The sequence below is a fragment of the Suncus etruscus genome, chromosome 6 (assembly GCF_024139225.1).
Source record: "Suncus etruscus isolate mSunEtr1 chromosome 6, mSunEtr1.pri.cur, whole genome shotgun sequence".
NCBI classification, from domain to species: Eukaryota; Metazoa; Chordata; class Mammalia; order Eulipotyphla; family Soricidae; genus Suncus; species Suncus etruscus.
In genome coordinates this window covers 29,491,162-29,519,099 of record NC_064853.1, presented here as the reverse complement: position 1 = coordinate 29,519,099, position 27,938 = coordinate 29,491,162, and the positions used below count along the sequence as shown (strand labels likewise).

The 27,938-nt window shown below is 35.5% G+C and overlaps 1 protein-coding gene across 1 annotated transcript; it reads right to left on the bottom strand.

Annotated features, from left to right (window-relative positions):
- Positions 1-561: 561 nt before the first annotated feature.
- On the bottom strand, positions 562-26,434 carry LOC126011668 (selection and upkeep of intraepithelial T-cells protein 7-like). The gene is made up of 6 exons (XM_049775482.1): positions 26,291-26,434; positions 23,218-23,327; positions 13,937-14,313; positions 13,341-13,619; positions 754-861; positions 562-566 (listed from the first exon to the last, which is right to left on the bottom strand). Exons 1-6 carry the CDS (start codon positions 26,432-26,434, stop codon positions 562-564), a joined length of 1,023 nt encoding a protein of 340 aa, XP_049631439.1.
- Positions 26,435-27,938: the final 1,504 nt, after the last annotated feature.

The window sequence follows — 27,938 nt, the reverse complement described above, 5'->3', positions numbered from 1 at the left end:
AAATAAAATATTTAAATGTGGCACACTATCAATTCATAGCAGAGAGCAATAATGAAAAAGACATGCCCTCTCCCAGTAGCAGATAACTATAGATGACAGACCTTCAACCAGTGTACAATTTAAAGAATTAAAAGAGAAAACTTTCTAGGGGAAATGTTATAAGTAGATTCCAGGGAAAGTGGTTTAAAAACAAAGCTCATGCAATATCAAGTATTTCTTTGTCTTGGGTAGATGACAAATATCTTGTTTTACATTCAAAATTATTAATACTAAAACAATATTTTCAAACAATTTATCCATTTCACCTCTAAATTATAGCCACATTCCATAAATAGAACAAGAGTTTCAATGCTTCATAAATGTTTGAATACAAAGTTAACAAAGAAAGCAGTATTGGTATACATAATATGTATACATAATGTGTAATTTTGTATAGTCGATATAGATTCTATGCCCCAAATATTCACATAGGTTTATAGACAAATTGTATACTGTCAATGATCCCATTAATGTAAATGAGTGGCTGGATCCATTCAAACCTACAAAAACAGAACATTTCTTTTAACCTGTAACAGAATATTTACAAATACATTTGAAAACTCTGGCCATAGTCATTGCAACTTCAGTCCATGACATACACTACAATCTTAGTGATGGATTCTGATGTTATCTTAGATGACTCAAAACCATAATATGGATTTCCAGAAAAAGAATAGGTGCCAAAGGAAATTCCCCACTACTAAATCCACATACCTGGGTTCCGATAACGTATATAAGTAAAGGTGACTATTCCCAAGATGATGTAACACAGTAATTGAGATATAATTGAATGCATCCTTTTAAAACAGGAATATTTAATCTCTAAAAAAGATAAAACAAGTATTATCCAATCAAAATAACAAACATCATTAGATGATGTGAAAATGACCATAGAATAAAAATAAGTCATTGTTCCATGTTCACATAACCTATGGAGGGCCTAAAATATGACTATAGTTTATGGGTGATGCCCAACCAAGTAAGGTTGGTTTTAGATCTTTTAGAACTAGGAAGAACTTGCTTCCCTAATTTAATCACTTTATTTAACAGCAGGGAGATGCCAGAAGGAGACTCTAGAATCTGTCATCAAATTTCTGAAGTTTCTGAGTATGATGGGACTGAACAGAATTCACTTGGAATACTAAATTTACAGACTCTGAATACCCCTCAGTTTATATTTTCCAGTCAGAAAGTTATTTATATAAGACAAGCAAAAGTCACTTTTTTATGTATTACTAAAATACTAATTATTAAAATTGGTGTTTCTATCTAAAAAATAAGAACTTCAAGATTGTTTTTAAAGAAGTATAATCGAAAAGATCTTATCTTTTAAAGTCTTTATGAGAAAGCCAAAGAATAACTAATAATATTAAAAGTGATATCGAGGGGCCGGTGAGGTGGCGCTAGAGGTAAAGTGTCTGCCTTGCAAGTGCTAGCCAAGGAAGGACTGCGGTTTGATCCCCCGGCATCTCATATGGTCCCCCCAAGCCAGGGGCGACTTCTGAGCGCTTAGCCAAGAGTAACCCCTGAGCATCAAACGGGTGTGGCCCCCCCAAAATAAAACAAAAAAATAAAAGTGATATCGATAGAAACACAACAGAATTTGCAGAATTCAATACTATTATGCCACCTCTTGATAGATAAACTAGACTAAAGATACGTTAAAAAAAACCCTTGCTTCTAAGAAAGAATGAAAGAAATGTGGCTAGTAGATATACATTGAGTTTTTTATCTTCAGAAGGCCACAAACACATTCTTCTCCAATGCGCATGAGACAGTCTCCAAGATAGAACACAGTGGAAACCAATTATCCCTCCACAAAGTTAATAGGTTAAAAATTATATCAACTATCTTCTCAGATGATGATGTACTGAGAATAGAAAGTTAATCACAAGCAGAAATGGAAAAATAACTCAAACAAAATATTAGATAGCTTATTACTGAATAATCAGTGTATTAGAAAGGAAATTAAAGTGGAAATTAAAAGATTTCTGATAACAAATGGGAATGAGGGCATGAGTTATCAGAATTTGTAGGACACACAATGTTGAGAACAAAGTTCATATCCATTCAAGAATTTATCAGAAAAGAAGAAAGGGCTCACATAAAAAACTTGATTGTACCACTTGAGAAACTAGAAAAATAACAAACTAAAGGAACCCCAAGCAGGTAGAAGGAAGAAAATAATCAAACTTTAAATAAAATTGGAATCCAAAAAGGTTATCCTAAAGATCAATGAAGCTGGTTCTTTGAAAACAAAACAAAAATCAATAAACTACTAGCAATACTCACAAAGAGGAGAGAGAATCCTAATAAACTAAATTAGAAATGAAAGGGTAGCATCACAATAGATACAACAGAAATTCAATTTATCATCAGAGATTCTTTGAGAAACTTTATGCCATTAAATGAAATAACCTAGAAGAGATGGATAAATAAGTAGACACCTCACAAGGCTGAACCAAGAGGACCTGGAAAACTTGAACAGACCTATAACAATTTTTATTTAATAATACCTTTATTTAAGCACCTTGATTACAGACATGATTATAGTTGGGTTTCAGTCATATAAAGAATACCCGCTTCACCATTGCAATGTTCCCATCACCAATGCCCCCCTCAATTATCCTTCCCCATGCCTGTATTTGAGACAGGCATTCTACTTTCATTCATTGACATTGTCACCATAGTTTTCAGTGTAGTTATTTCTCTAACTGTACTTACCACTTTTTTGTGGTGAGCTTATATCATGAGCCAGTAATTCCAGCCCTCATCTCTATTGTCTCTGGGAATTATTACAATAACGTCTTTTATTTTTCTTAAAACCCATAGATGAGTGTGACTATGCTGTGTCTATCTCTCTCCCTCTGACTTACTTCATTCAGCATAATAGATTCCATGCACATCTACATATAGGAAAATTTCATGACTTCCTCTCTCCTGACAGCTACATAATATTCCATTGTGTATATGTACCACAGTTTCTTTAGCCATTCATTTGTTGAAGGGCATTTTGGTTGTTTCCAGAGTCTGGCTATTGTAAATAGTGCTAAAATGAATATAGGTGTGAGGAAGGGATTTTGGTATTGTGTTTTTGTATTCCTAGGCTATATCCCTAGGAGTGGTACAGCTGGATCTTATAGGAGCTCAATTTTCAGTTTTTTGAGAAATCTCCATATTGTTTTCCATAAAGTCTAGACAAGAATGAGTGAATGAGAGTTCCTTTCTCTCCACATTCCTGCCAGTACCAAATGTTCTTATTCTTTGTGATGTGTGCCAGACTCTATGGCATGAGATGGTACCTAATTGTTTTGATTTGTAGCTCCCTGATGATGACTAATGTGGAGCATTTTTTCATATGCCTTCTGTCCATTTGTATTTCTTCTTTGAGGAAGTGTCTATTCATTTCTTCTCCCCACTTTTTGATGGGGTTAGATGTTTTCTTCTTGTTAAATTCTGTCATTACTTTGTATATTTTCAATATTTGTGATGAGTGTGGTGTGATAACATAAGTTTGGTGAAATTATATTCATAAAACATAGATAGTATTCTAAACTTATGAAGCCACAATAGATCTTAATGTCAAATTTTCTCATGATTTTGTTGATCACAATATCTTAGTGACATTCATTTACCAAGGGTGATATATTCATAGCTTAGCCACAAAACAGAAGAAGGAGTCTAGTTTAAAAGGACCTGTTTGGGATCAGAGCAATAAAGCAGAGAATTTACCTGATGTGCCCCTTTCAAAAGAAAATAAAATAAAAGTAAAATGACCTGTTGTATATTAATAGAAATCTTTCTTTTTCATTTAAATTTTATACAGTTTATTGAATAGAAATAATATCTTGAGAATTAACAGTAATGTGTAGGAAGAAGATTGTGACCAAATAAGCATATTCTAGAGCAATACTAAGGACTCTTCATTACTAAGTAATTTTGAGTAAAGTTGAGGTCAGTTTACTTCATTAACTGACTAGAGTCTGACTGAAGAGACAATGGTTCTTTAGGAGCACAGAATAACTGAAAGGATCAAGATACATCTATACTGACTTTTCATCTCACAAAACATTGTTCTGGAGGGGCCAGAGCAATAGTGTAGCAGTAGGCATTTGCCTTGCACGCAGCTGACCCAGGACGGATTTCTGTTCAATCCCCAGCATCCCATATGATCTCCCAAGCCAGGAGTGATTTCTGAGCACATAGCCAGGAATAACCTCTAAGCGTCACCGGATATGCCTTACTATATCCCCCCTAAGAAAACATTCTGGGAATCTCAGAAGAGAAAAAATGCTAAATTTAATAGTGCTGAAGAAACAAGCCCTAAATGATTCTATATAAGGTTTAGTATTGTTTCACAAATGCTATACAACTTTGCCCAAACATCCCATGTTGCTCAGATGTCATATTAAAAGATATAACTTTAATTATTATTTACTTGTAATAATTACCTTTTTTGTTTTTAAGTTGGCAATATGGAATCACTACTAACAGTAATAATATTAATAACAAACTCAGAATGGATGACATCACTGCATACTGGTATCCTTCAAACACTCCTAAAAGAGAAAACAGGAAGATCAGTAAACACACAACATAGAGCATCATTGCATTAAGAATGTTATTGCTATTAAATCAGCACTTCCCATCATGCCCTGAATTTTTTTTGTATATCTGGATCAGGGCTAACGGTCAATGGGCTGATTAAAGATGCTATCAAGCTATGATGGATCGGCTGTTTGACTGCCTGCATCAGCTCCCAAAGCTCTACACTTTTTTTTTGGACAGTGGACATACCTAGTAGTACTCAGGAATCACTCCTTACTCTGTGCCCCAGAATCACTCCTAGTGGGCTCAGGGGACCATATGACATTCTAGGGACTGATTCTGAATCTGCTGTGAGTAAGGCATGTGCCTTAGCCATTCACCAGGCCTCTGGCCTCTCCATATTCTTTTTATATTTTAATTTTTATTTTGATCATAATGGCTTACATATCTTTCACAGTAGTATTTTAAGTACATATTAACATTGAATCAGGGGAATACCCATCACCAAATTTGTCCTCCCCCATCCCAGTTCCCTTTCTGTAACCCATATACCCCACCATCACCCACAGGCTGCTAGAGTAGGTGGTCCCATCTTTGTATAGTTTACTATTAGTGATCATATATCTGTTTGGTCCTGGTACCCTCCCTTGTTTCCCCCTCTATTTAAGAGGCGGAGCTAGATAAATCGAGTTATGTGGTTTTGTTTGAAGGAAAGAAAAGCAATAGTTTGGGGTACATAATAAGAAAAAATAAAATAAAAAAAAGAAGTCAAATACGCTGAAAATGGGCAGAGTCCTTCTAGAAGCTTTCAACCTCAATTTTAGAGAGGATGTGAAAAAGGTAATTGAAACATCACGCCAATACAGAAAGAAATATCAAATTAAATATCCAGTGAGCACTCCAGCTATAAAGACAAGCACCACACAATAGTCTTGGTTCTGAAACCAAATTATGCCGAAGTGCAAAAAGAAAAAGATAAGATAAAATAAAGTAAAATAAAATAATATTGGAGACATCAACTTCAATCTCTACACCAAAATAAAGATGTCAAAAAATCGATCAATCGATAAATAAATATGTGGAAAAATGATTGTTTTGTGCTTTTTTTTTCTCCTTTTCTTTTTCCCCTTGCATAGGCATAGTAACTATTGGGGATATTATAGAAGGACTTCCCTTGGCCTAGGAGATACAGGGTTTCTCCACCCCTGAAGTATACTGTCATGGGATTGACAATAGACTCCTTGCATGATCATTTACTCTCCCCTCGGTGCTTTCGTGGTGAATGGAAGACTTCTGCTTCGTCTTGGATGGTAAAATCAGACCTCTGTATCTAGAGATCTTGGTGACTGTGCAGCTCAAGGAATGGAGTTTATGGTGAAGTCTTTCTTTGTGGTTCTAGCAGTTCTGCTTCTTCAGTGTCGTTTTAATTCATCTTCTGTAGTTGGTGGTCTTGGTCATTATGTTGCTCCTAGGATGGAGCCTGGGATAAAATCTTTTCGTTATGTTTTCGGAAGACTGGTTCAGTTGCGGTTGTCTCAGTCAGACCTTTGGAATTGGAGCTCTTGTTTGTTGAACAGATCGTAGACCAAAAGCTAGGCTAGAGCTTTTTGTTGCTGTTGTTGTTGTTGTTGTTGGTCCCTGGATGCATACTGTCCAGTCCTGGTTGTAACAACCAGTCATCTGTATATAGCGATCTTGGCTTTTGCACAGATCAAAGGGTGACATTTTTTTTTTTACCTTATCCTTGGCTGATGAGGAAGGACAACTTGCTCTTAGATCAAATTGTTCTCATTTCCTCATTGTCAGGTTATCAATTTAGAAATGGTGCGTGTTGGCATCAGAGCAGCATTATGAATGACCTGGAGGGGATTTGGCTCCTGGAGCTGTTGTTGAGAACTCTGTCGTTTCTATGTCTGGGATCCAGGAGTCAAGGCTGGACGGTCAGTGTCTAGTTCCCTAGAATCTAAGTCATTTCCACATGACATATGTTCAGGGTGGGAGATGTCCCTGTGTTGTAGACAAGTATGAGTTCTTATCACTAGTAGATAAGAGCTTGTTTTTACACATAAAATTTCCCCTTTGTTTAATATGTCTTTGCAGGAGGAAGTGGTGCTATATTATATTACTGGTGGATTTGGGGGTGGAGAGAGAAGAAAACAGATACCCGACCAAAAAAAAAAAAAAAAAAAGAATATATATGCTCACATATATCTAAAGAAAAACAAGGTTTCTTTTTTTTTTTTTAAAGATTAAATAAAAGACGTAATTAAAGGAGTAAAGTGGGGCCGGGAGAGATAGCATGGAGACAAGGCATCTGTCCTTCCTGTAGAACGACAGTGACTCAGATCCCGGCATCCCATATGGTCCCCGTGCCCACCAGGGGCAATCTCCGAAGCATAGAGCCAGGAGCACCCTCCGAGTGCCGCCAGGAGTGACCCAAAAGAAGCAAAAACAAATCAAATCAAAAACCAAACCAAACAAAACAAACAAAAAAAACCGAACAAGAATAAAAAAGAAAAGAAAAAAGAAAAAAAAAAGAAAGAAAAAGGGAGAAAGCGATATAGGAGATTACATTTGGGGAGAAACAGGATAAGAGGTAGTGTTATATAGGTCTATACTGATGATGAAAGTATAGGCCTCCCTATTGTCTTTTGAGATTTCCTTGTGAGGTGTGGGGTCCAGGCAGGGAGGTCTTGGGTAGAGTTCTTGCAGTGGAGGTCCTTTGGAGCTAGTTCCAGTATCAAGCCACAGTCCACATTAGGGAGAGGTGATTAGGAGGGGCCTCTCCATATTCTTAAATTGATTGATTAGTCATATGTGGTTGTGTGACAACTCTGCTCCACTCACATCATATATTCTAAAACTTGCTGGAAATTCACTGTAGGCTGCCAATCATTCAAAGTGGGATCATACTACAACCATTAGAGTTACAAAGGTTTCAGACCCACTCAGACATATGTCAAATTCCAACATTAGCTCAACACATAGACACATACTAGCCCAGTTTAATTCATCACCAGTTAAAGGAAGACCAAAAGCAGGGGGCTGGAGATATAGCATGGAGGTAGGGCATTTGCCTTGCATGCAGAAGGATGATGGTTTGAATCCCGGCATTCCATATGGTCCCCTGAGCTTGCCAGGAGCCATTTCTGAGCGTAAAGCCAGGAGTAACCCCTGAGTGTGCTGGATGACCCAAAAAAACAAACAAACAAACAAAAAAAAAAAACAAAAAAAAGGAAGACCAAAAGCAAATGAGAAAAAAAAACCTTAACAATGTTGGGGCCGGCATGATAGTGCAGCAGTAGGGCGTTTGCCTTGCATACAGCTGACCCATGAAGGACCTGAATTCGATCCAAGGCGTCCCATATGGTCCCCCAAGCCAGGAGCGATTTCTGAGTGCATAGCCAGGAGTAACCCCTGAGTGTCAACGAGTGTGGACCAACCCCTCAAAAAAGAACTCAGTGTCAACAGAGAACAATACAAGTTAAGAAATATTCCAACAATATCAGGTTTCTGTAATCTACAAGTTGAAGTTATTAAGACCACAATCATATTGCTGCTCAATAACCTAAAATTGAGAAATTTGAACCTAAAAATAATAAACATTAAGAGATGCTGATAGGGGCTGGGAAGGTGGCGCTAGAGGTAAGGTGTCTGCCTTGCAAGCACTAGCGTAGGATGGACCGCGGTTCGATCCCCCAGCGTCCCATATCATCCCCCCAAGCCAGGGGCAATTTCTGAGAGCATAGCCAGGAGTAACCCCTGAGCGTCAAACAGGTGTGGCCCTAAACCAAGGAAAAAAAAGAGATGCTGATAGAAAAAATAAAGAAAAAGAAAAATATCAAGTAGTATAAAAAAACTACAGAATATAGTATTAAGCTTAGGAAGCAGTATGGATAAAAGCTGAGAAGAAGAAAGTGGATATTCCTCAATGTACAAGAAACTGAGCTTCCATATGACTCAACAATACTGCTTCTGGGAATATACCCTAGAGGCCTACAAACACAATGCAGAAAAGGCATCACCACTCCTATGTTCACTGCAGCACTGTTCACAATAGCTAGAATCTGGAAATTCCCTAAATTCCCAAGAATGGAGGGATAAAGAAACTATAGTGCATCTACATCATGGAACGAATTCCTAAATAAGCTGTTAGGAAAAATGAAGTCATGAAATTTGTTTATATATGGATGAATATGGAGAGTATTATGTTAAGTGAAATGAGTCAGAAGGGAAGGGTCAGACATAGGATAATCACACTAATTTGTGGGATTAAAAACACAGTGTGAGAGGCTAGAGTGGTGGCATCTGCCTTGCAGGTCAGCCTAGGACGGACTGAAGTTCAATCCCTGCATCCCATGTGGTCCCCCAAGCCAGGAGCGATTTATGAGCCCATAGCCAGTAGTAACCCCTGAGCATCACTGGGTGTGACTGAAAAACCAAAAAAGACAAAAACAAAAACAAAAAAACCCACAAAACAAAACAAACAAACAAACAAACAAACAAAAAAAACCCCAAGTATGGTAAGTAATACTATACAGACAGTAGAGTTGAAAGCCAGGAGGTCTGGTCCATGGTTGAAAAATTATCAGAAAGGAGTGGGAGGTGCAGTTAGGACAGAGAAGGGATCACCATGATAATGGAAGTTGGAAACTCCTTTCAGCAAAATGCATAAAGCAATATGCATGATACCCCTTCAGTAACAAATTGCAAACCACAGTATCTAAAAGAAAAACAAAAGGAAGAAAGAGAAAAGAAAAATGTCATAGAAGCAGAGAGGCAGGCTGTGTGGTGCCGCTGGGGATGGAAACTGGGGATATTCATGGCAGGAAATGTGTATAAGAGATGCAACATTGTATGACTGAAATTCAGTCGTGAACAACTTTATAACTATGTGTCTCATGATGATTCAATTTTAAAAAACAGAAGTTAAATATACTCTCATTTCATTGGTAGTTATATACCCAAAAGAATTTAAAACAGATATTCACTCAAAACAAAACAAAACAAAACACCATAAGATTTGTTATCTAAATGGCTAGAATCAAAGAATAGAAGACAGAGACAGACTCCTTAAAGTCACACTAGAGAAGCAAAACCTTATAAACTGAAAAAGCATTTAAGTCACAGCAGATTTCTCCAGTGTAAATATATGGAATGCCATATACAAATATTGAATAAAAAAACCCACCAATCAAAATTACTTTTCCCAGCAGGATTATCACTCAAAGTGGGAAAAGGGATTAAATAATTTGCAGACAAACAGAACCTGAGGACATATTTGGAATCTAATACAGCTCTGGCAAGGATTCTGAAGGGCCTTATATATTAAGGAAAGATCAAACTACAAGCAGCAAAACTCCTTATAGATGCATGGCAAATAAAACCTCTTTATATCAATAATTTATCTAAATGATAATGCACTCTCCCATTAAATTACAGAATAGTAGAATGAATCGAAAATCCAACCTTTTGTTGCTTACAAGAGACTTACTTAAAATCTCATGAATACAAATATTCATAGTAAAACACTGGAAAATAATCATACTGGCTAAATAGCAGACTTAAGAAAAAGCAGACAGCCATACCAATCTTGGACAAAATAATACTCAAACTAAAGAAAATAAAAGACAGTCATGAAATGATGTATTTGTACTGGTTAAGGAACCAATAGATTAACAATACTTATCTCATTAACGTCGTACATTAAATAAAGGGATAAAAAATTAATAATCCTGAATTATTTAATAGATGGCAGCACAAGAGTAGAGGTAAATTTTAATAATCTACTCTCATCATTAAACTAATTAAAAAAGAACATTCATAAAGAAACAAGAGTCCTAAATTAAAAATTAGAATAACAGAGTCTAATTAGAATAGTCAGGACCTTCCACCACTCCCCAAGTTAATTACATATTCTTTTCCAGTGCACCTGGAACATTCTCCAGGATAAAAGACATGCTGGAACACAATTATAACACCAATAAAAACCTCAGAACAAAAATGTAACAATAGTCTTTTTACCAAGCCACAAAGGTAGAACCAATAATAAAAAAAAAGTTGTAAAAAGATCCAATATTTAGAAACTAAACATTGTTAAATAATAATTGTGTCAAAGAGAAAGTTGAAGAAAAAAATATTTCTTTAAAAAGAATGAAGGGGGGGGTAAGGTGTCTGCCTTGCAAGTGCTAGCCAAGGAAGGATCGCATCCCCTGGCGTCCCATATGGTCCCCCAAGTCAGGGGCAATTTCTGAGCGCTTAGCCAGGAAAAACCCTGAGTATCAAACGGGTGTGGCCTGAAAAAAAAAAGGGGGGGGGCCGGAGAGATAGCATGGAGGTAAAGCGTTTGCCTTGCATGCAGAAGGTCGGTGGTTCGAATTCCGGCATCCCATATGGTCTCCCGAGCCTGCCAGGAGCAATTTCTGAGCATAGTGCCAGGAGTAACCCCTGAGCACTGCCGGGTGTGACCCCTCCCCCCAAAAATAAAAAATAAATAAAAATAAAAAAGAATGAAAACAAACTATCAGAACCAATAGTAAAAGCAGTACAAAGGGGGATTTTTGTAGCTGCACAGATATATACCAGGAAAAAAAGTTCAAATCAATTCAATATCTAAAATTGATAAGCTAGAAAAAGGCAAACAATTCCCAAGTGAATAAGAAATAGAAGATAATAAAAATTAAAAATAAATTAATGCGGGGGCTGGAGAGAGAGAGCGCAGCGGTGGGTTTTTTTTCTTGCATGCAGCTGACCCAGGAGAAATCTGTTCGATTCCTGACATCCTATATGGTCCCACAGCCTGCCAAGAGCGATTTCTGAGAGCATAACCAGGAGTAACCCCTTAGTACCGCTGAGTATGCCCCCCCAAAAGACATATGGATGGGCTTCCTGTAGTGATACTGACACTGCCTACCACTATTCTGCTTCTCTAATCCATCTGATTTCTCTATACAGAGTTAGCTAAGTATACTTTTTTTTATACTGAAGAAGGCATTTTCTGCTTGGTCTTAGATGTATGCCCAGAAATTGTTAAGTAATCAGAACACTATACTTTAGTTCTATGTTTTCCTTACATTGCTTTGAATGACTTTTCTTAATAGTGTCATAAATAAACATACTTGCTAGAATTTTCAATGAGTCTAGAATGACAGTACTGTCATGTGACAGTAATAGTCACTAACACACATTCTTGATGGTGTTATATAAATGACATATATATATATTTATATATAATATGTATATTTATATATAAAATATATGTATATATGTATATATATTTATATATAAAATAACAGCTTTAAATTCACTTAGATTTATTTTTTTGTTTTGTTTTTGTTTGTTTGTTTTTGGGGCAACACCCATTTGATGCTCAGGGGTTTCTCCTGGCTAAGCTCTAAGAAATTGCCCCTGGCTTGGGGGGGGACCATATGGGACCCCGGGAGATCGAACCTCGGTCCTTCCTTGGCTAGCGCTTGCAAGGCAGACACCTTACCTCTAGTGCCACCTCACTGGCCCCAGATTTAGAAAATATTTTATGCACATGAATATTCTATGGGTTTAATGAGATAATAAAATTTAAATAATATATTGAACTATATTATATATTTTCCCCACTTTTTATTATAACACCATGATTTGACTTATTAAGTTTTTCATAATAGCCATTTTAAGGACTAAATGTTCAAACACCAATCCTACTACCTATATGACAGTATCTCCCACCTACCACCACCATAGCCTGCCTTCATGCAAGCACAAACAATATTGCTTATTACAACACAATGACAAATGGAATTATCAAACCTTAAATCAACTCAGTTGCTTAAAATAATTGTTATATCTCTCAATGGTATTACTAAAGTAAGTATCTAAGTGGTTGGTGCTAGTTGAGCTTTCTGTGCCACTGTTTAGGCTCACTAAGGTTGTATATTACTTTGCAATTTTCCCATCAAAGTTCCTGTGATACTAGTGGCCTAATACTACTATAAAATATTACGGTGTTGTCTGGCAGCTTCGAGTTCCAGAATTTATATATCAAAAACAAATGTGGTGGCTTGGAAATTTGATATGGTTGTTATTTAACTGGGCTGTTTCAGTTCAGGGTAGAGGGTGTAGCGTTGTGCTACTGTAGTTCATGGTTAAAATATGTAAAGCTACATTTATAATCATGGGTTGTTATTATTCTTATAATAGTTTTCTTCTAAAGTCTCCCTCTTGGGGCCGGCAAGGTGGTGCTAGAGGTATGGTGTCTGCCTTGCAATCGCAAGCCAAGGAAAGACCGCAGTTCGATCCCCTGGGGTCCCATATGGTCCTCCCAAGCCAGGGGCAATTTCTGAGTGCTTAGCCAGGAGTAACCCCTGAGCATCAATGGGTGTGGCCCGAAAAACCAAAAAAAAAAAAAAAGTCTCCCTCTTGGTATCTGATGCCATATATACTACAACTAATCTAAGGCAGTCACAATCAAGATTGTTTGATAACATATGATCCTATGTAACATTACTTATCTCAATAATTTTCTCTTATATTTTATATTGACAAACCAATCTTATAAAAACTCACCTGTTTTTTTTTTTTTTTGGGCCACACCCGGCGTTGCTCAGGGGTAACTCCTGGCTGTCTGCTCAGAAATAGCTCCTGGCAGGCACGGGGGACCATATGGGACACCAGGATTTGAACCAACCACCTTTGGTCCTGGATCGGCTGCTTGCAAGGCAAACACCGCTGTGCTATCTCTCCGGGCCCCCAAAACTCACCTGTTATGGTCACATTTGTTTGTCTTCCTTTACCTATTAGAGGGTTGAATATGTAGCAAGTTATATTGTCCGATGAATGTTTGGTGAGGAACAGAGTCATCTTCATGTGGAATAATCTGGCTTTATCCTGTGAAAAGGATTTTGAAAAATGCGGAATGATCTCTCCCTTGCTGTTTCTCCACTCCATGTGGGGCTCTGGGAACCATCCTCCTGAGTTACATTCTATAAGTTTTTTCAAGGTATAAGCCTGAATATGGATACCTGTGTTCAAACCTAGTGCTAGGGGAAACAAGACAGAAATACAGATAATTAGTTCATTGGAATTACGTTAGAAAGTTAAAAAGAAAAATTTATATTAATTTTGTTTACATAATATGTGAAGGGGTTCTCAAATTTATATCCATGCTATGAGTTAAGTTTAGCTTGTGTGTTCAATTCTCTGCGGTATGTTTCCAGAAATGAGCTCTTCTCATTTATAATATTTGAAATACTTTTTAAAATATGACAAAAGATAAATGAATATTTTTATACTTCACATATTTTGTTTAAGAGCATAATGAAAACTGCAATATGTGATGGTCTACCATTAATCTTACCTGCTACACTCAGGTTTATGCTGGCAGCATCACTGAAGTGGTCATCTTTAAATGAACAATGGTATGGTCCATCATCAGAAACACTGATATTATGAAGTCTGAGAGTCACTTTACCCTTCCCAATGGCTGCTTTCACAAACTCTGTGCGATTCATATATTCTGGGGCAACTTTTTCATTCACTTCATGGCCACCTCTGTAAAGGTGAATAGTATTGGAAGTGTTACCCCTAAACCATTGTATCTCCAAGTGCTCTGCACTTTGTGATGGGGACAATTGGCAGCTAAGTTCAGCTTTTCCTCCCACTGTAGCCACCACGTGTCCAGTGGAAGTGGTGACTGTCCACTTTTCTGTAGAGGAAAAAAAGACCAGAATAAATCTGAACTCAACAACATTGTTTTTGCTAGACAATGAAGGCTAACTGAATTCTTTCCATTTTAACAGGACATTCAAATGTCTAGCTCTGAGTATATCTCATTCAGCTGAAACATTCGATTTTTCAAAAGAACAATAACACTACATAATTTCCTTTAAAATAATTCTAGGAAGATTACAGAAAAAGAAATATTAGAAATTGATCTTCTGTTAGAAAATACTCATACTGGAATAATCTAATTTCTGTGCTTATTTAGATACCTGGAGTCTAATCTAGTTTATGTACTATGATAGTAAGTTCCAGGGGAAATGTTAAATGAAAATTTGTATTAATTTTGGTCAGGTTTGGCTTATAACACAAGTAGTTATTAATATAGCCCAGTGTCAGGAAACTGCATGACTAGAATTGCTTATACACAACTTATTGGAACCACCATTGACAAAAAGTTGTCTTCATAATATAAGTAATATTTGCTCTGATACTGTCTGCTACTTCTGATCAGAGATGTTCATACAAGGAGGAAAGTCATTATTATGCACATCTCCCATTCTCATCTAAAATCTTCCCCAGGGGAGTATAACAAACTTTAATTTACCCTCTTAATTGTTCTCATTTACACTTTATGAAATGACAAAAAATATAAAAAAAAATACAGACATTCAAAAGCAACTGGATATTTAGGGAAAATATGAAGTGGTTATATAGGTCCAGAAAAAGACACAGACTTACAAATAAACTATGAAGGACTGCACTTACACCTCAGGCTAATCTTTGGTGGGCAGTCTACAAAAAGAACAAAACCCAAAATATACAAATAATACCAACAGACACACAAAAAATAAACAACAAATAATATGAAGGGGAAGGGGAAAATTTGATTCTGAGCTAACACATTACTAGAGTCAAATGTATAGATTTTTAATTCTTTTGTTGTTGTTGTTGTTTTTTGGGGGGCCACATCCAGTGATGCTCAGGGGTTACTTCTGGCTATGCACTCAGAAATTGCTCCTGGTGTGGGGGACCACATGGGATGGCGGGGATTGAACATATGTCTGTCCTAGGTTAGTGCGTGGAAGGCAAATGCCTACCACTTGCACCACCTCTCCAGCCCTAGGCATACATCATTTTAACACCACACCCACTATCAGTCTTTGCATCCCTCCACCAATGTCCCAAGCACCCCACCCCACCACCCCACTCTCCAGTAAGCTCAATTCTGTAAGTAAATTCTTCGGCTTTGATGCTATTTGTTGTCCCTTTACTCCTTTTTAATTTTCCACATATGAGCATTATTATTATTTGATTGTGAAAGTGATAACATCTAAGCACAAATAGATGAACAAAACTAACCTCCTGAAATTCCATAACATGGTAAATTAATAATATGCTGATAAAAATCCCAAGAACTCTTTTTACAGCTATACAAACTTAAGAATTTGTATATCTGGGGCCGGGCGGTGGCGCTAAAGGTAAGGTGCCTGCCTTGCCTGCGCTAGCCTCGGACGGACCGCGGTTCGATTCCCCCGGCGTCCCATATGGTCCCCCAAGCCAGGAGCGACTTCTGAGCGCATAGCCAGGAGTAACCCCTGAGCATTACCGGGTGTGGCCCAAAAACCAAAAAAAAAAAAAAAAGAATTTGTATATCTGTATACAAATTATTTCATATATTATAATATTAATAATTTTATGCTAATCCATTTTAGGCTTTACATTAAATCCTAAAAAATATCTAAGCATGCAATTTAGTAAAGGTGGGGGAATTTAAAATTTTATTTAAAGGATAATATGAGTAGGACTATAAAATTTTAAAGCATGTTTTGATCTAAAATAGTAATGATAGTTTTGTTATAAATATTGAATTATGTATAAGACTGAAGTATCGGGCCCGGAGAGATAGCACAGCGCCCGGAGAGATAGCACAGTGGCGTTTGCCTTGCAAGCAGCCAATCCAGGACCGAAGGTGGTTGGTTCGAATCCCGGTGTCCCATATGGTCCCCTGTGCCAGCCAGGAGCTATTTCTGAGCAGACAGCCAGAAGTAACCCCTGAGCACCGTCGGGTGTGGCTCAAAAACCAAAAAAAAAAAAAAAAAAAGACTGAAGTATCTGAATTAATAAGTAAAAGAAAACATTTCTATATTTTTAAATCAAAAAAGAATATTCAATATAAATGTAAAATATAAATGTAAATCAAAAAAGAATATTCAATATAAATGTAAAATTAATTTATCATTTTAAAAGTATAAAATTTTTGGCAAACAAAATAACTGCCATTCTTAATCTAATAGAGAGAAACTTTAAGTGCCGTTAGAGAATGCCATACTTATTGATGAAATCTTGAGAAGTTTGTCTTGCCTTTTAAAAAAATTCCTTTAATGCTTCTTGAAAAAACAGTTTTAGTGATATGAAGTCTTAAACTGTTGATTGTCCATGAAACTTTAAATTCATCCTTTAGATATGAATGGTAATCAATGATAAGCTGGATAGAGTACTCTGGTTGAGGTGTTATTTCAGTGAAATTTTAAATTATACCCCACCTTTTATTTCTGGACTGTAGAGATATATTTCAAATTTGGTAGATCTGTGAATATTATGAGTTTCTTTGAATAGTCTGATCATTTTTTATTTCTACTCGATGTTCATATGACTGTTTGGTTAATTTTGATTTTAAAACAATTTTAAGCTTTTTAGTTTAAAGCATTTCTATTTTCAGAGTTATTCATACAATACAACACACACAATATACATACAATGTTTCAGCACGAATCCCAGTACCGGTGTCAATCTCCCAGTTTTCCCAGAATCCATCCCATACATCTCTTCAACCCACCTCCAGTCTTCCATCATAAAAAGCATATTTTTAAATGTGGCTGCTAAAGTTTGGGTCTTATAAATTCAGTGTTGTTGACTCCAGGGTTTGGATATATAGCTTTGTTATTCTTTAATACCACCAATGTACCTGAATCCCCTTGATCTCTATCCCCCATTATTTCTCATCCTTTCTCCTTGTCTACTTAATTTCTTTTCTTTGCCTCATTATACTCTGGGGTAAAGAGTGTTCAAGACAACTTCAATTAAATCACTACATTCCCTTATGTAGTAGTTATTCTGAATACCACATGTTAAGAGATATTATCCTATATTTATACTTTTATTATATGCTTTTATGCTTTTTTATGTTTTTTTTTATGTTCCATCCATGATATGCTTGGAGGACCACTTGGAATACTATGGATCAAACTGTAGTTGGCTGAGTCCAAGGTAAGTGCCCTATATGTTGTATTGTCACTCTGACTCAGAATTTGCTTGTAATAACCATATATTTTTCACAGTTTCTGTACTTTTTCTATTACAGCATTTAGCATATTACATATGCTTTAAAAAGTATTAATATTTAAAATTTTTTAATTTTAACACAATATTGATATTTTGTTTTAGTGCTGACACACCATGCCTACCATCAGATTGGGAAGGTCTCTCCATTATTACACCAAGCCTTCCAGCTCAGCACGCTCATCATACTTCTAATAATAGTGCTCTGGGATTGTTTCCACTGTGGATTGCCTAACCTTTTCTTTGCTTATTTATACACCATTGACGAATGAGATCACTCAGTGTTTTCCTTTTCCTTTCCAAGGAACTTTAATATCACGAGTTCCTCTAATAAAATCCAAGTTGTGGCAAACTACAAGACTTCTGTCTTTCTTCATGAGTAGTATTTCATTATGTATATATGCTACATTTTTTATCCATTTTGTTTATTGTTGGGCACTTGAGATATTTCTAGATATTGTCATTGCAAGTAATTTGTTAGTAAGTATAGGTATACATATATCCTTTTGAATTAAGTGTTCTTGTGTTCTGGGCATAAGAGGTCAAGGAATAGAATTAAAGGGTCTTAATTTTATAAAAATTCTCCAAACTAAATTTAAGAGGATTAATTTATCATATAATTGTTTCATTAGTCTTGCCCTATAAAAATCTAATCTTGTTTGCCATAGAACATAAAGCTATTTATTTTTATCTTTTAGGATTCCTTTCATATTTTTTGTTAAAAATCCTACATGAGGGGCTGAAGTGGTAGCACAGTAGGGCGTTTGCCTTGCATGCAGCTAATCCAAGATGAACACGTGTTCTATCCCTGCCATTCCATCTGGTCCCCAAACCTGCCAGGAGAAATTTCTGAGTGCAGAATCAGGAGTAATCCCTGAGCACTGCCAGGTGTGGCCCAACCTCCCTACCCCCAAAATCCTACAAGATGTACTGAGTAAAAAGGATTCTAGTGAAAGATTTTTATTGCTAATTGTAAGAAATGTGGGGAAAGATTATATTCTAAAATCCTTTATTAACACTCAGACTTATTGTGAACCACTGCCCTTGCACATGTTTCTCACTTTCCCTACACTCGCTGCTTGTTAAAGAAAAATTGTTTAAAGTGTACTTGAGTAGAATATTTTCCTACCCCCAGATCAATAAGGCTCTGATAAAATGCATATAGACCAGGCTAGTCTCTAGTAAAATAGTTTTTTTGATAGTAAACCTTGTTAAGAAGAAGAATACATTTCAAAATGGTTACCTCTTTTCCCCATTCTTGTGAAACACAAAAGAAAATATTTTTACAATATTCACTGTGAAAACATAGTGAAGTCAGTAAGGAAGGGTCCAAGACTTTTTGTCTCCCAGATTTATTCACATTGAATCAATTTTCTGACCATAGAACTATTTCCCAGGTTTCTGGCCTTAAACATTGTGAGTCTCTCTATTCACTTATCTGTGTCTCCAATTTTAAATCTATGTTAGTATGGATTCATGATGTTATGTCTCCTTACATGCTGGACTGAAGAACAGAAAATTGCCTGAGTATTCATAACTATGATGCCATTCAAAAAAATCTCACCTGAAGCAGAAATTTTCATTTGCAAGAGAAGAAATTCCACAAAAAAAGCAAAGGTTTTATGATTCATTGTACCTGTAAAGGAGGCAAGAATAAAGTAATAAACTGAGATATTAGGTAGGGATTGTAAAAATATACAACCTTGAAACTAATTCCTCTTAAGACAATCATCCTCCTAGTGCTCTACACAATGTGTTGCCATCAATATGATTTTTATTCAGAAGACATCTTATCAATTTCTTGCTCTCAATGTATGTTTTTCATGTTTCTCTCTCTTATTTTGGGACCTAACTTAATAAATAAACAATTTCTTTTGGTAGCTATATGAAAAATTAACAGTAAGTAGTGGAGCAGGGTGTTTAGGGTATAGAAGGGACCACTATGACAATGAGAGTTGGAACTGACCACTCTGGTACTGAACAGAGATAAAGTGATATGCATGGTACCCATTGTTAACAATAGTACACGGTGTCTAAAAGTGGAAAAAATGAGAGAGAAAGAAGAGTAAAATGCTTACCTCAGAGGCAGGTAGTGGGGAGGATGAGAAAGAAACTAGGAACACTGGGAAATGCACACTGGTCAAGGGTGATATATATTTTAAGACTGAAACCCAATCATGAACAATTTTATAAAAATAAGAGGAAAAATAAAATAAATAAAATGAACAAAATATAATTAAAATCTAACGAGAGAGTAATACAGGTCATATCAAGTGGCAAATCTCTTACAACATAACCAAAATGTATCATTGTAGGAAACTGAAGTTTGAGTAAATTACTATCATATTCTATTAGTTACATACACTGCATGCAAAATATCAAAATATTATTTAAAAATGGAGGTAGGGTAGGGTAAATGAGAAAGAACCTGGGGGCATTGGTAGAGGGAAATGGACACTGGTGGAGAGAGAGCTACCAGAACTTACATAACATAGTATGCTTAAAATTCAATTATGCATAACTTTGTAAATCATATCTTTAAAAAATAAAATTTTAATTAAAATTAAATTCAAAAGTTGTTGACACCCCTCAAAAATAAAAAGTAAATACAATTTAATTCTCAAATATAAAGAAAAAACAAGTCAGGAAATATTCAGTTTAATAAGTTGAGTATACGCTTTCATGTGGGAGACCTGAATTTGAACCCCAATACCACATGCTTACTGGGCACCATCAGATGGGGCCAGAGAGATAGCATGTAAGGCATTTGCCTTTCATGCAGAAGGTCATTGGTTCGAATTCTGGCATTCTATATGGTCTCCCGAGCCTGCCAGGAGCGATTTCTGAGCATGGAGCCAGGAGTAACATCTGAGTGCTGCCGGGTGTGACCTTCCCCCCAAAAAAAAGAGACACAAAAATTAAAACAAAAATAGATCTTACTCATTGCTTTGCTTCTAGGAATCACTTTTCTTGTGGTTCTAGAGGGACAATATGTGGCTCCAGGGTTAAGGTCAGTTGTGTACAAGACAATCTGTCACCCATGCCAATTGTTTGATCCTAGTATTTTTCTTTTAAAATTATGTGTACATTATGGAGCTGGAGCTATAGGACAGTGGTAGTGACAATAAAATGCCTCCAAAAGAATAAATCAAATCCAAATGGCTTCAATAGTGAATTTCAATAAATATTTAAGAATGAATTAATGCCAATTCTTCACAAATTCTTTCCAAAATTAGAAAAAAGAAGGAATAATTTATAATACATTCTATAAAATCAAGATTATCCTGATACTAAATCAGGACAATAGTACCACAAGGATAAAATTAAACTATAAATATGCTTCTTATGAACACAGGCAAATAAAATATAGCACAATATAAAAAGAACATACACAATGATAAAATGAGTATTGTCCTAGAGAAACAGTGTTGGCTTAAATCAATGAGCATACTACCAACCAGCTCAAATGTCCTCAGATAATGGTTTTCATAACACTATTGTGATAAGTAAATTTGTTTGTGCCAGCTAAAGCAGACTTGGAGGATGAGGACATTGGTGTAGGGAAGATCACACTGATGGGATTAGATTTAGAATATCGAATGCCTGAAATAATTGTATTATGAACACCTTTACAAATAGCAAGACTTAGCTTTTTAAAAATGCAATAAAATAAAAGGATCATTTGATCATCATAATAGATGCAGAAAAAACATTGCATAAAACTGAACACCTCTTCACAATAAAAACCCTTACAAAAATAAAAATGTATATGCAAAAGGGTTGCTAATATTTGATAGAAAGACACTCCAAATTTTATTAGCGCTTAGGTATTAAATGTAGAGTGAACATTTTAATTTTACGTATAAAATAAATAATAATTCGATGTAAGCAAGGCCAAATGTTACTTCTGCCACATGAATACTAGTAAATCATTAATTGTTTATATAAAATTCAAAATTAACTGGGTGTTTTGTCTTTTATAGACAACTCTAATGTATAAGCACGTGTGGTGATTTACAAAGTCAGTAAAACTAAAACTTCAACAACCAAATAGTAGTTTGCACATATATCTTAAAAGGACTTGGGTAATTTTATTTTACTCATAATCATAAACTAAAAATATAAAAATACATAAAGAAAAATGTTTACATGGTCATATACACTAAAAGTCTCTCTTAGACACTACTGTCAAAATATCTGGGAAGTCTATTTGATATTTTAAAGCCACCATGAAAATATTTAAAGTATTAGTTCTTAGAATTTTATTATTTTACATATCTAACACAAAAGGTAAATAATGATAAGCAGCACTGAGTACACATTAAATATGTAACCCATATCATCATGAAGGTGGAAAATAAGTTAATGTATCTCTCAGAAAATCATATTACACTTTTCTAAGAGATATTATGTCAAAATTATTCATTATTTTGGAATATAAAAAAACTAACAAAAGAAGGAATAATGAGAGGAAGGGAGGACGGAAGAAAGGATGGAAGGAAGGAAGGAAGGAAGGAAGGAAGGAAGGAAGGAAGGAAGGAAGGAAGGAAGGAAGGAAGGAAGGAAGGAAGGAAGGAAGGAAGGAAGGAAGGAAGGAAGGGGGAAATGATGCTGTTTGGTTAACCCAAATTAGAAAGAACTAGGCTTTCACAATCAGTAATTCAGTACTTAAATTTGAAAGTATATTCTCTATGTAGAAATATATGACTAAATTTTATCTTTCTAAATCCCCATTTATCACTGTTCTGTGAAGAAAAAAAAATGGCCAGGCATTACAGAAAATCAACTAAAGCAACTCCTAACTTCAGACTTAAGGAAGACAGTCTTGTCTTTTACTGTCCTTTAATATTTAATCACTTACTTGAGCTCCAGAATCTTGGAGGAATTTTCTTTTTAGGTTTCTCAGAACCTGGCAGTCTCAGTGTCTGAGGGAGGTTCAGCCAGTTCCTACAGAACAGTCACTAACAATTATGCAGCAGTCCAGATGGGTGCTCTGTTTGCTCTAGCTTCCACCTAGTGCTCACTAGAGAAATAGTTTGTCCTTACCGATCTGAAATCAATATTTCTTCTGAGAGAGAGAATAGCAAGGTGTATGTCTAACTCATTGTAAAAATCTCTAATCTCTTTGCTGCTGCAAAAGGGTGTTTCACCCAAAAGGTGAGACATGTTTCAACATGATATACCTGAGCTGACGAATGAACTAAGGTGTTGTGCTTTACTGAGTTTTAGCATGGGTGTCTTCTTGACATTATGAGAGTGCTGAGAATAATATTAAGAATTCTTGTTCATATTGAATGTTAGACACTTCACAAGTTATTTTTAAGCAACTTGGAGATTTTCCTTCTCTTTCAGTCCTATTTAATATTATCTTTTCTACCTCCCCATTCTATTTCTTTTTGCTTATTGTATACATTATCACACTTGATTTAGAGAAGAGCACAGAACAAGTACTTGGAAAACCTTTTGTATTAATTAACTAACCAACTAGATTTTTTAATTAAAAAGAATTTACCTGAGGCTTTAAAACTTTGTTGAAATTAGTCTGCAGAAGACTTTCAATGATTGTATTTTACCTACGGCAAAACATAGGCTGCTCTTACTACAAAGTGCAGGTTTAAATTGAAGTCGATGGAGGACAGAGTTGATAAAGAATCGAAGAATTCTAAGTTCTCCTTAGCAATGAAAGCCTGTGCTTGGGTAGATGTGAATTAATTGTAGGCATTGTGAAAGTGTTCTGTAAAAGAACTTCCCTGCTTCTGAAATGCTTTACTTACCTGACAACACATATGAAACATTTGACTCTAAGACAAAGGTGGCCCTAGTGTTCAAGAAGTAATTAATCTTAGCCTGTTCTTCTGTTCAACCTTCTCTCTTCTTGAGATCTGAAAGGAAATTAGAAAATAGCCTAGGACCAGAAGGTTTTTTTTCCCCTCATTATGTCTATGACGCTTGCATGATCACTAAGTATCTTTCCACTAAAAGTCACTGAATAGTGAATTGGGGGATAATAGGAAGCTATTTGAGCCTAGATCTCTCCAACTATAAAAAGAGCAAAATAGTAATCTGCCTATTCCTCAAAACCCTACCCATTTTTCAGAGTGAGATTAAGTTGATTTATTTCAATTTTAAATTGATTAGGGATATTGTTTCAGCTTTAAGTTGATTTAATTCACCTGCCATCCTTAGGTATTCAGTACAAATCTGTTCTTGGGCAGAGTAAATAGCTTTTTTGATGGTAATTCACTGGCTGCTGTTCCTTTCAGCCTTATGAACTTTAGAAGTATATACAAATTTTCAGTTTTGAAAAGACCCTACTGGTATTTTGATTAAAAAAAACCCCGAGACTTCTAATCCATGAATATGTAATCCATTAATATGTTTATTAATATCATCCCGATTTTGTTATTTACTAGCAATTGCTATAACTCTTTGTAGGTATAAGTGAATACTCTTTCTGGAAGTCATTATAAAATTCTGTCTTATGTGAGACCCCTGAGAAACTGACTCAAATATTTAAGTATGTGAAGAAGCTGTTGAGATTTTATTTGGAATCACCATCAAAGATCAAGTAAAAAAAATAATAAGCTTGCTATTTTAGAATAAATAAATGTGTTAAACCATAATGAAGTTATAATAAATCCCAATCCTGTGGAACTTGAATAATTTTTTTTCCAGTTTAGGTTTTATTTGGGGGACACACTTGGCAGTGCTCTGTGTCTACTCCTTACTTTGGGTTTGGGGAATGTTATATACATATATAGCACCCTAATAAATACTCCATGATCTGGATAGTCCCTTGAAAATATACACCACCCTTCACGAGTGCATTTTCCCCATCATTAATGTCCCACTTTTTCTCCCACCTACCCTCTTTGCATGCCTCTGTAGAAAGAAACTTTTTTTCTCTTACTCTCTCTCTCTTTTCTTTTTTGATACTGTGATTTACACTATTGCTATTGAAGGAATACTGTGCATATCACTTTATCCCCTTTCAGCATCCAGTTTTTGTTCAGTTATCATTTCCAACTACCATTGTCACAGTGAATCTTTCACTACCCTAATTGCATTCACCACTCTTTTTGGCAAGCTTCCTACCATGGACTGGTCTCCTGATCCTAATTTCTATTGTCTTTAGATATTATTACCATACTATTTTTATTTATATTCTATTCCACTAATGAGTGAGATTATTCTATGTCTATCTCTCTCTCATTTCACTTTAAATCTATCCATGTATAAGCAAATTTCATTACTTAATCTTTCCTAATAGCTGCATAGTACTCCAATGTCTAGATATACTACAAGTTTTTAGCCACTCATCTGTTCTCAGGCACTTCTAAGTTGTTTCTGCTTTGTTCTTGGTTGTTTCCAGACTCTAGATATTGTAAATTGTGCTATGATAAACATATTCTTATACCTGTTTTATGCTAATTAACTAACCTTTAGTATTTTGATTTTTATTGACATTATACTTTAAAGGTTGCTTTTGACTTATAATTTGAAACATGCCTTCTTAGTATGTGAAGTTAATTTTAATATAAATTTAACTTTATTTAAAAATTATATATTACATAGTTGCTCATAATATGTTTGTTTTGAGACCAATACCATCACCATTGTCCCCAGATTCCAGTCTGTTAGAAGGGAATGTTAGTTTAGAATAACTTGCTGCTATTTTTCTTCTGTAACCTTGCTTTGCTTCACACAGCTATGACAGGCTTAAGTTGCAAATGACAGGGACTAGGCTCAGAAAGATAGCCATTTCCAGGAACTTCAAAGACATATATAAGGATAGATAAACTAGCAACAACTGGGGGCCTGCAGGTGAGAAACCTTATCTAACTATACCCAAAAGTTGGTGGGAACCCACCTGGCAGGTACCTGATCCCCTCATCCACTATTTCAGACAAACAGTTTAAACCTGAATAATGCAATGTGTACTAAGAACCTATAGTTTTACCCCTATCTTGAAGCCCCAGAAACCCTATAAAAATGGCCTGCAAACCCACTTAGTTGTTGCTACCTATGAGAGGTATGGTCTCAGTATGCTGGAATAGACTCCCTTGCTTTTGCATTGCTCCCCTGGCCTTTGTGGAACAGATCTTGAGTCCAGAGCTAGCACAGTCCATTCCCAAATACCCTTGGCAGGTAAAAATAATATATTTCATATTTCTGTTTTCAAGTAAGAGGAAATAAAATTGGTGATGGGAATGTTGCACTGGTGATGGGTGGTGTTCTTTACATGACTGAAACCTAAACACAATCATGTATGTAATCAAGGTGTTTAAATAAAAAAAGAGGAAATAAAATAAATTTTATAAGTACAGTAATGTGAAAATTATTGTATCTCACAATGAGGTCATTAAGTCATTGTCAGAAGTTCTGCTAAGTGGTTTGTTACTAGCTGATATTCTGTTACTTGTTTTTGAACATTAAGTGGCTCTGGAAACCATGTTGTTGAAATTATTATGTTCCTACTGGGATGACAGTATTAAAAAATAATTGAAGCTGTCATGAGGTTGCAAGGTCCAGGAATTCTATACTTTTTAGCTACTACTTTGGTTTTAGCAAGATGTGGTTTTAGCTGTCAGTATTTCTGGATGTATGAGGAGGCAGGTGCAGAGTGCCTGCACTCACTCCCCCAAAATACTGGAGATGTCAGCCCATATATTGGCACAGTTGGAGTTTTGGTCAGTTTGGCATCTCTGCAGAGCACCATGATTGAGAGGTGAAGGTAGGCCATTGTCAAAGCAGCATTTATAAGTGGTGAGTAAAGCTGGCATGGCTTTGGCATGGCCCTTCCCTGTGATTGTCATTTTCAGCTGTGTGGCTGGTGTACCTATGGTTTTTCACAGCTTGGTATACATCTCCTTCAAGATAAAGTAAGTAGCTGGCTGAGTGCAGACATGATGACTCTATTGTATAGTAATTTTATATAATTTAGAGCAAAACACAAGACATGCCTTAGATTATACTTTGTTCTTTCCACATAATCCATTTTCTGTTGTTTCTTTTGCTACTATAAAATATACTATAAATTCTTATTTTTAATAAATATATAAATTATCAACTGTCTAATAAGAGAGAGTTAGAATAAAATAAAATATCAGCTTGCCTCACATTTTTACAATTTCTAGAACTTTTTCCTTTGATAGATTGGAATTTGCATCTGGTATGATATTCTTTCACCTTGTAAATTTCCCTTAACATTTCTAGTAGTCAGATATGTTAGCCAATCTTTCTGCTTTAATTTTCTGGACTATTTCTGCAATTCTCCTTGATTTTTGTCTTGTACTATAGCATACGCGATTTAAGACTGATATTGTTTTGTTTTGTATCTGTTAAAGACATATTATTTTCTTTAGGCTTTTCTTTATTATGCTGATCAATCAATCAATAGTAATGTTTACTTTGTCCCCTATCTAATTTCTAATTTATCTAGTTACTTTATAAGATATTTGAAACAATTTAACTATGATGTGCTTTAACTTATTTTTTAAATAATTTAACTATGGCGTGGTTCCCCAAATATAAGGTGTGGTTTACCTTATATTTCTCCTGTCCTTCAGGGTTGTCAACTATCTTTTCTAATGTCACATAACTATTTTCTAGATTGCCTACAATCTTCTCTCAGAAATAATAGTGAGAAATATTCTCTTGCATGTTTACATGGAAGTTTTGAAAGGATATCCTTAATGTACGTATCCTAATATGGCATAGGTAGTTAATGTATCATAAGTACATTATACATTTTATACATATGTGTACATACATATACATATGATATATTTCCTCTTTCTTTCTCCTACCCCTCTTCCTCCTCCAATTCCTCCTCTCTATTTCTTCTCCTACTCTTTCTCATTTTCCTTCTCCTTCTCATCCTTTCTCTTCCTCCTGCTTTTTATCCCCACTTCTCTTTCTCCTTCTCTCTCTCCTACTCCTCTTCATCTCCTCTTCTTCCTCCTCTTTCTTTTACTTTCTCCTATTTTTCCAGGAACTCATCTTTTTGCAATTCATATGCAATTGGGCCTGTTTTAATCAGAGTCATGACAGATTAACATAAAAGTATATAGATAAGCAAACTAAGAAAATGTTTACCCAAGAATGATATGAATTAAGTGAACTAATAAGACTCACAAGATATTGTTAACATGAAAAGTTATTAGTCTTCAACATTAACCACTAAGTTATTGCATGAGGGAACTTGTTTTTCTTAGAGTTTATATTTTCTGCCTGCTCTAATCAGGATTGTTACAAAGAGATTGATAAAATTCTAAAGATAATTTTATTTGCATTTC

What these genes read in the sequence shown, in the direction of transcription:
- LOC126011668 (XM_049775482.1), bottom strand. Translation starts at nt 26,434, where the DNA reads ATGCCAAAGCCATGCCAGCTTTACTCACCACTTATAAATGCTGCTTTG. An exon ending in TATATGGGCTGACATCTCCA is followed by an intron (nt 23,328 to 26,290) that starts GTATTTTGGGGG and finishes ACCCAAGCACAG; the next exon opens with GCTTTCATTGCTAAGGAGAA. An exon ending in AACAAATGTGACCATAACAG is followed by an intron (nt 862 to 13,340) that starts GTGAGTTTTGGG and finishes TATCTTTTTTAG; the next exon opens with AGATTAAATATTCCTGTTTT.